Consider the following 8,856-nt stretch of genomic DNA (forward strand, 5'->3'; position numbering starts at 1 on the left):
CGGCGCTGTTGGCGGGCGTGTCTAGCGCCGTCGGGCGTCCCTGGCTCCCGGGGCTGCACGGCCTCTCCGGACTGGGCGTGCGGGTGAGTGACGGCGGCCTCCGCCAATGGCGCCGGGAGGGGGCGGCCCCGCTGCCGCTCCGGCTCCCGCTCGGGCTTCTGCTGCTGTCTCCTTCGCTGGTAGCTCGTAGGTCCCTCTGAAGATGTGACCATGGCTGGACCAAGGCAGCCAGGTAACGTTAGCTCGCAACACAGGCTCTTGTTCCATGGTGTCCATAACTGCTGCGGGCCTGGTTCCTCCTCCGTGCTGAGTTTCAAGGGCGGTGTAGAGCTGGCACCGAGTCCTTTGGGCTTTTAGACAGGCACTGGGCCGTGTTGTGGTAGCAGGGAGGGGGCCCTGATGGTGCAGCACACGTGCTGGGGGGCAACATCTTTCATTGGATAACTGTATGGTTAGTATAGATACAGGCAAGCTTTCCAGCATAGCAGTACCTTAAGTTGGGCTACGATGTAGCATTTACTGACATGTTTCTTCCTCTTCTACCACTAGACTGTTGCAAGTTGTCTCTTCCTTTCAAGACAGATGGTTTATGCTGTGTCCCATGTATAATTTTTTTTTAAAGGACCTTAGTCTTTGAACCTGGGTTTAGCAGCTTTTGTTTCTGTCTACAACAATGTCAAAGTCAAGATTGTTGTTGTTCTTTGTTTTAGAGCTGCACTTCCCATTTATCGCTTTGGGATGGAGATTTCTTCCCACCAGTTTCATCTCCTGGAGCAACTCAATGAGCAACGTAGGCAAGACCTGTTCTGTGACTGCAATATCCTGGTTGAGGGGAAGGTTTTCAAAGCACATCGAAATGTGCTGTTTGCCAGTAGTGGCTATTTCAAAATGCTCCTTTCCCAGAGCTCGAAGGAGACTAGTCAGCCAACAACTGCTACCTTCCAGGCATTTTCTCCTGACACTTTTACTGTTATTCTAGATTTTGTTTATTCAGGCAAACTGTCTCTCACTGGTCAAAATGTCATCGAAGTCATGTCAGCTGCCAGCTATCTTCAGATGACTGATGTTATTAGTGTTTGTAAGACATTCATTAAGTCATCACTGGACATCAGTGAGAAAGAGAAGGATCGCTATTTCAGCCTGTCAGACAAAGATGTAAATTCAAATGGTGTGGAACGCTCCTGCTTGTATGGTGCTGGCTGGAGGGCGGAAAGCAGCCCCCCTCATTCTCACCTAAGTCCAGAGCAAGGGTCTTGCATGATGGGTGGAAATACATGGAGCAGTTTCACCTACTATCCGTCTTCTCGAAGTACACAGCAGCAACTGGCCAAACATGACCAAAGGCAGGATTCCATTAAAAAACCCAGACATCTAGGACTGCAACAGCCTTCTGACATTCCCCACTATAAATCAAGTAAGCTCGAAGACCGAGCTTCAGAGCCTACAAGTCACATGTCTCCATCTGAAGAGCAAGTTCAGATTGAAACAGAAGTTGAGTCTCCCCATGTTGGGTACCAGTATGGTCAAGGATCTGACGTGCTACAGAGGAGTTTAGCTGTGTCGCAGCAAGAGCATGAATCACCCCGTTCTTCTAGCAAGTCAAAGTCTTCAAAAGCAGACGAGCAATATGCCAACATACCCTCAATTTTAGGTGTAATGGGAGGCTGGGCTGATGGTATGAATTAGCTATTTGTATCTCTCTCTCCTATTTTTACCAAAGTTGCAATGGAGAATTGATATAATAATCAGAACTAATGACTGGAAAATATGCCTTACTGTGCGTGTGTGTGTGTGTGTGTGTCCCTTCAAAATACAGTGAGCTTCATCTTGGCAGTTCAGTCAATATTTTTTACTTTGAATCTTAGCAGTTTCAGCATAGGTGATGATCAGTTGCTTTTTCTTTTACTGAGCTGCTGTAATTTAATGTGCGAGGACTCTGATGTTCTGTGAAAGTGAAAAGATAGGCAATACTATTTCTTCTGAAGAAAAATGACTTATAGGTCTGCTGGCTTTTTTGCTTTTCATAATTTGCATAACTGTTACAGTAGAAATATGTTTCTTTCTAGAATTGGTCACAATACTGGATATATGACTCTTTCAGATATATAAAATCCTTTTTTACAACAGATGACCTGCCCAGGATGAGATTCAAATGTCCATTCTGCACCCACGTGGTGAAGCGAAAAGCAGACCTAAAGCGGCATCTGCGTTGCCATACTGGAGAACGACCTTATCCATGTGAGGCATGTGGAAAAAGATTTAGCAGACTAGATCACCTAAGTAGCCATTTTCGAACAGTATGTATTTTAGACAATGAGTGCATGATTTAATTCAATTTAATGTGTATATATCTGTATGTGTTAAAATAATTTAATTTGGTATGGGTGCCTGGTATTTTAAGTTATTTAGTCTGCTTTGTATGAATAGAAAGACATTTCTCACTAGGAGGGTGGTGAAGTACTGGAACAGGTTACCCAGAGAGGTGGTGAACTCTCCATCCTTGGAGGTTTTTAAAACTGAGGTAGACAAAGTCTTGGCTGGGATGATCTAGTTGGGGCTGGTCCTGCTCTGAGCAGGGGATTGGACTAGATGTGACCTCCTGCAGTCCCTTCCAACCCTCATTTTCTATGATTCTGTGAATATACCAGTTTTCTTAAAGTTTACACGAAATAGTATTCTAAGTGGTTCAAAGATAAGGCAACCTGAAATGTAATGCTTTTGAAAAGGAGTGACTTCCACCCTTGTTTAAAGGATCCAAAAAGTCCAATATAGTATTTCAGACCTGGTGTAAAGAACTTGTTGGCCACTTTGTAGATAAGTGAATGTCCCTCAAATGAGTTAAAAATAATTTCTGGAACTTCTCTGGCCCCTACCAGTTTGTTTTGTCTTTAAAAATCACTTTTTCCTCTTTCCTGCCACTGTGTGAAAGATCCATGCAAATAAGGAACAAACTGACTAAGCAATCTGACTGTACACAAAATACTGCCAGTGCATAAAGTAAAAGAAAAAAGAAATATTTTTTCCATGTGTCAGTAGGTGGACTTGCAAGCAAGTTTAAGTTTTAATTTTGTCCCATTTTTAATACTTGTTTTAAAGAACAATTTCAGGAAGGAGGCAAAATAGATGGGAGTGGGGAGATTAGCGGGAACACTGGAGAATGGAGAAGAGGTATGCCAACAGAGAAGTAGGAGAGGGTGGCTGGAGGATATAAAGCAGCTGCAGCTATGCCATGTGGCAGAGTGAAGGAGCTGCAGCTGTGTGTGGTGACTTGTGAGCAAAATACAGATGGAGAAGCAAAGTGAGAGAAATAGCTATTAAAAAAAATAGACCAGACAAGTAAGATTTTTCAGAGTGATACAGCATAGTGGAATCTATAATCTCTGGAAAATGTTACATTAGTTCTGACCTATAATTTAAATGTTGTGTCATAATCAGAATTAAAGCCATATATTTGTTTCCTTGTCATGGTAGCTCTGTTGGCCTTTCCTGAGGCCTTATTTTTCATTTAGCGATTGTAGCAACAGCATATTGAAAAGGCTTCAACAATGTACAAAAATTTAGACTCTTAAAACTTTTCTATAGCTATCTACTTATGTGCACACAAATACACAGGCTGTTGGCAAATCATAATAGTAGCACTGAAGGCTAGGAAGAATGACCAGTTGCCCCCACTCCCACTCCCTGAGATTCTCACTATGGTGTAAATGAGAGCGGTGATTCTCAACCACGGTTCAGTGAGAACCTTTTAAGGGTGCAAAGTTATATTAGCATTGTTAGGTATGCAAACACCCATGTGATTCATGAAATAAACCCTATTGCAGTTTTTTGTAGTTCTTTGCAACAGAAAATTGCACTTTAAAGTGGATCCACAACTGGTTGGATCATTGTGTTCAACAAGTAGTCATCAATGACTCAGTGTCTATTTGGGAAGAAGTATCAAGGTGGGTTTTCCAGGGGCTTGTCTTGGGAATTGTTCAACATCTTCACTAATGATCTGGACAGTGTCACTGAGTACACTTTAGCAAATTTGCAGATAACATCAAGTTGTATGGAGTTGCAAGTACTCTGGAAGGTAAGGGCAGGATTCAGAATGACCTGGATGAACTGAAGAAATGGTCAAAAATCAATCAGGTGAAATTCAACAAGGACAAGTGCGAAGTTCTGCACTTCAAATGGAATAATTACATGAATAGATACAGATTGTGGAAAGATGGGCTAGGCTGCTGCATTGTAGAGAAAGTCCTGGGGGTTACAAAGGACCATAAGCTGCATATAAGTGAACAGTGTGCTGCAGCTGCACAAAAAAACAACCAAACAAACCCGAAAAAACCCAGCCAACAGCATACTGGGTTGTATTAAAAGGAGTGTCTCTTGCAGATCAAGAGAAGTGATTCTTTCACTCTATTCGGTACTAGTCAGGCCTCACCTGGAGTCCTTGTGTCCAGTTTTGGGCACAACACTTCAAGAAAGAAATGAACAGAATAGAAGAGTCTAGTGCAGAGTAAAATAAAAATATTAGAGGCTTGGGAAACCTGATTTATGAGGAAAGACTGAAAGAACTATGATTATTTAGTCTGGAGAAAAGAAGACTGAGGGGGGATTTGATAACAGGCTTTACATACCCGAAGAGCAACTATAAAGAGGATGGAAATTAGCTTTTCTGTCCTCTACAGCCACAGAGGACTAGAAGTCATGGCCTCAAACTGCAGCAGAGGAAATTTTTTAAGTTGGAGATTAGGAAGACCTTTCTCATTCTGAGGGTGGTCAAGCATTGAAACAGGCTGTCTAGAGAAGTTGTGGAATCTCCATACCTGGACATTTTCATAGAATCAATGAGCTGGAAGGGACCTAGACAGATCATCTAGTCCGACCCCCTGCCATGGGCAGGAAGGAGCACTGGGGGTGGGAGGGGTCATAAGACCCCAGCCAGGTGCCTATCCAGTCTCCTCTTGAAGATTTCCAAGGAAGGTGAGAGCACCACCTCCCTGGGAAGCCTATTCAAGAAATTAGACACTTGACTGGGATTGTTTAGTCACAGATGATTCTGCCTCAAGCAACAGGCTGGACTAGATGATCTCATGAAGTCCCTTCCAGCCCTACTTTCTATGATCCTAATGTTTTTCTATACCAGGGGTTTTCAGCCTTTTTTAATAAGTGTAGCTCTGGCGGCTGGACATGGAGCAGGGGGAGGGGAGTAGGTACAGCACGGGGGGGTGGGGGTGGCCACTGCCACCACATCCAAACTCCCCCCTCCCCCCTGGCATCTGGCTGGCTGGGCTGCACCTGTGCAGCCTGCAGAGGGGCACTGCTGCCCTCCCCTCCTCCCCCCCAGCCCTGCTCCTGGGAAGCACAGGTGCAGGATGGTGGGTGGCAGTGCTCTGGTGTGCCCCCAGTTGACAACCCCTGTTCTATACTAAAAAATTGAGTGAAAGCTAAGAGCTAGCATTTTTTTGATGGATGCTGTGAGTCTAACCAGGTTGCCAGGAATCTAAAAGGGTGGAGAATTGTTGGCTTGCCTCATTTCAGACCTAAAATTAACAGTCTTCCACACAGACTTGGTATCTTCATATTTATAGTATGGAAAGCATATATCAGCAAAAGAATGCTGAAAGTCAAATTATAGTTATGGATATTTAAAGAATCAATCCTGTATCCTTTATAAGTTTCTTGCAGGGATAATTTTTGGTCAGTCAACCTGGGTTTTCATCACGCTTTGGTTATATCAACAAGGATGGGAAATGTTGACCTTAAAGTGAACCCTAAGCCCAGACTAAATGGGCGTGTCTACACATGCATTAAAATGCTGTAGTTACTGCATGTTAAGTTTTGTACCTGTAATAATTGGTACTGACTCAAGGTGCAGTAACTCGCGCTACTGCGCAGTAGTGCCGGAACACGTCTTTTAAGTGATGCTAATGCGCAGTAGACTAATTCGACTGCACATTAGTGCACAAGCACAGCTTTTGCTATGGTACACTAATATGTAGCAAAGTTAGTCTACTGAGCATTTAGTATCTCAAGTAGATGTGCCCACTGACTATCTAAATCCTCTCACTTGACCCCTTGTGGCAGTCCAGATATGTAGGAGAGTCACTAGAAGGGCAGAAAATTTTTATGTTACGTTGATTCTTTAATATTAAGTTTCATTTCCAACTCGGGCATATTCCTCAAAGACAATATCCAAAATATCAAAAGATAGAACTTAATTACTTCTTGGCTTACAAGAAGTTTATGAAGCAGCTTTTAAAAGGCAAATGTTCTATAGTGTTGATATTTAAGTCATGGCGCAGGTACTTTAGCTGTGTTGTGAAACCTCTTTTCTGACTATTTAGAAATTAAATCAGCATGGCATGATATTTTATTTATAAATCTGAATCCAGAATTTTAAAATACAAAGCACAACTTGTCTGATTATCCATCTCTTTTTGGGGGAAAACATCAGCTTTTATTCATTTCAATCTTCACAGATTCATCAGGCGTGCAAGCCAATCTGCAGAAAGTGTAAACGCCATGTGACTGAGCTGACGGGACAAGTGGTCCAAGAGGGAACAAGACGTTACAGACTGTGTAATGAGTGTCTAGCAGAAGCTGGCATAGACAGCATCCGCATTGACTTGGAGGCTGAGCCATCACTAGAATTTCCACAAGAAGGGGATAAGGATTCCAGGTGGCACTATGGTGAAGACAACAGATCTGATGTGGAGATTGTGGAGGATGGGTCCACTGACTTGGTCATTCAACAGGTTGATGACAGTGAGGATGAACCAGAAGAAAAGGAAGTCAAGCCAAATATTAGGTAGTTATGAGTGAAACGAAGAGTAAGTCTCTTCACATTGAATTCCTGTGTCTTGACCATAAGCACCCAACCAGCCAGTCTTTAACATACAAAAATCTGTTGGCTTGCTATGAACTCATCCTAATTGCATGCACTTATGGACATGCCATTGAGTCCATTCTGAATTTTGTTATTCAAAGTACCAGTATTTTGCTTCATTAGAAAGAATACATCCCAAGATGGAATAATGGATGAGCAAAGGAACTGAACTACTACTCCGATTAGTTTTTTTATAATAGGCAATGAGTCCTTTCATCAGTGGTTGGGCGGGAGGTGGGAGGGTTTAAATAATTTAAAATAAATCTCAGAAAATTATTGTAAATTACCCAAATTTTAAAACATTTAGAGGTTTGGGTTTTTTTATATGCCATGTCACCTGATGACAACAAAGTGCAAAAGAGGTAACTTGGTGTAGCATATAAACAATACCCTTTTTCAGAATCCGAAATGAGGGTAATCTTCCATGCATTTTAATGAAGTCTTCATATTGAGTTTAGAGGATCCAGGTAGAGCATTCAGTAATAATGTATATAAAATGTTTTGGATGCTATAGCACATACATCTGGAAAAGCACTTTCTTGTAAAATTTATTCTAATAAGGAAAAACTTTAGCAGACCATTCATTCAGGAAAACTTTCTTTACTAGAAAATAAACACATGAACAATATTCCTAGTCAGTACACCACAAATCAAGTAATTGCTGAGACATATCATTCCATAATAATACTAAATGTTTTGTTCACTCTGGAAAGTGGGAATACTGTTTCTTCTATCAAACATTTCTGATCTTTTGTTAAACATAAAAAAAAATTGTACTTCTTAAAATGCCAAGCCAATGTGACTACCAATTGTTATGTACAGAACAGATACAGCACTACCAATGGCATTCAAACTTCCCAGGAACTCTGAAGGAAACACCTTCTGGGATAAAATGGTATTTCAGCCCTCATTCTAGTTTCTTCCTTTCTCTTCTTTCAATTACTGGCAGTGGTGGCACAACCAAATAGCTTGTATGCCTAGTATTTAGCAACTGAACTCATACCAACTACTGTTTCTGTATTGAATATTTTTATCTGTATTTACCTATACCCAGTTTGAATTGATAAGTTTTAAGGAGAAGACCTCATCAAGTTACATGTTTCCAAAGCTATTATGCCACCAAGGAGAATCTTTTATTCTCTTTCTAAACTTTCTCAGTTTGCATTATGTATCAGCATGCACCAAAAACCATGAATATCATTTAGAATGGAAGGGATGACTAGAGCCAACAAGATAGTAGTGTCCCTTTAAGACAAAACAAGCCCCTTGCTGATAAAGTGCATTTTTAGTTAACCAGTACAGAAAACGAGAAGCTAGCCCACATTGCTAGTGTACTTATCTAATCTGATCCAAATAGAAATAATGTTGAGCTGGGTACTTTTAAGAAAATGGGATGTGATTACTAAAGTTTTCATTCTGCACTTGATGAAATCCGTCAACTTATTATTGACTTCAGTGGGTACAAGGTTCAACCGTATTTTATTCCCACTGGTCTTGTTCGTTTGTTTTTTTTCCTGTTAGTACGTTTCAAGATTTTATCCCTTGGAACCACATGCACAAGCATGCTTGGCTGCAATCTGTGTTAATTAATGCACACTTCCAGATAGGTGCCCATTTATAGTCCAAAACTGATATTCAAATTCCATTTATGTAAATTTGCACAAGTTTTATTTTGTCAGAATTACCTGAAAGAGTGACATTTTCTTTCACAGATGCCAATCCCTAGCCACAGCATCTGTTAAGAAAACCCAAATGCTGCCTTTCTGGAGATCACCTCCTTGGTAAATAAGCTCACCCTGCTGGCAGGGTCTGAATACAGTTCAATAGAATTATAGGGTCCACAGTTTTTAAGACCGGCAGCCAGGCCACTGCTGGGACCAATCTCTTCTGCAGCACCCAGCTCTCTCTGCTCTGTGCTGAGGGTAGCTCTCATGCTTCCCCCACCCTTGCAGCCTCCACATACCCTAGCAACTCAATCCTGC

General features: G+C 41.7%; 1 protein-coding gene across 2 annotated transcripts; it reads left to right on the forward strand.

Annotated features, from left to right (window-relative positions):
- The first annotated feature begins 6 nt into the window (after window positions 1-6).
- On the forward strand, window positions 7-7,784 carry LOC109294083 (zinc finger and BTB domain-containing protein 8A-like). Of its 2 annotated transcripts, none has more exons than XM_019512304.1 (4): window positions 7-232; window positions 711-1,675; window positions 2,128-2,297; window positions 6,468-7,784. In XM_019512304.1, exons 2-4 carry the CDS (start codon window positions 739-741, stop codon window positions 6,798-6,800), a joined length of 1,440 nt encoding a protein of 479 aa, XP_019367849.1. In that variant the 5' UTR covers window positions 7-232; window positions 711-738; the 3' UTR covers window positions 6,801-7,784. The 2 variants fall into 2 exon arrangements, with proteins under 2 accessions (XP_019367849.1, XP_019367850.1); XM_019512305.1 differs by having other exon boundaries at window positions 2,128-2,243.
- The last annotated feature ends 1,072 nt before the right edge of the window (window positions 7,785-8,856 follow it).

The sequence above is a fragment of the Gavialis gangeticus genome, unplaced genomic scaffold (genome assembly GCF_001723915.1).
Source record: "Gavialis gangeticus isolate Ggan-Ray unplaced genomic scaffold, GavGan_comp1, whole genome shotgun sequence".
Taxonomy (NCBI): Eukaryota; Metazoa; Chordata; order Crocodylia; family Gavialidae; genus Gavialis; species Gavialis gangeticus.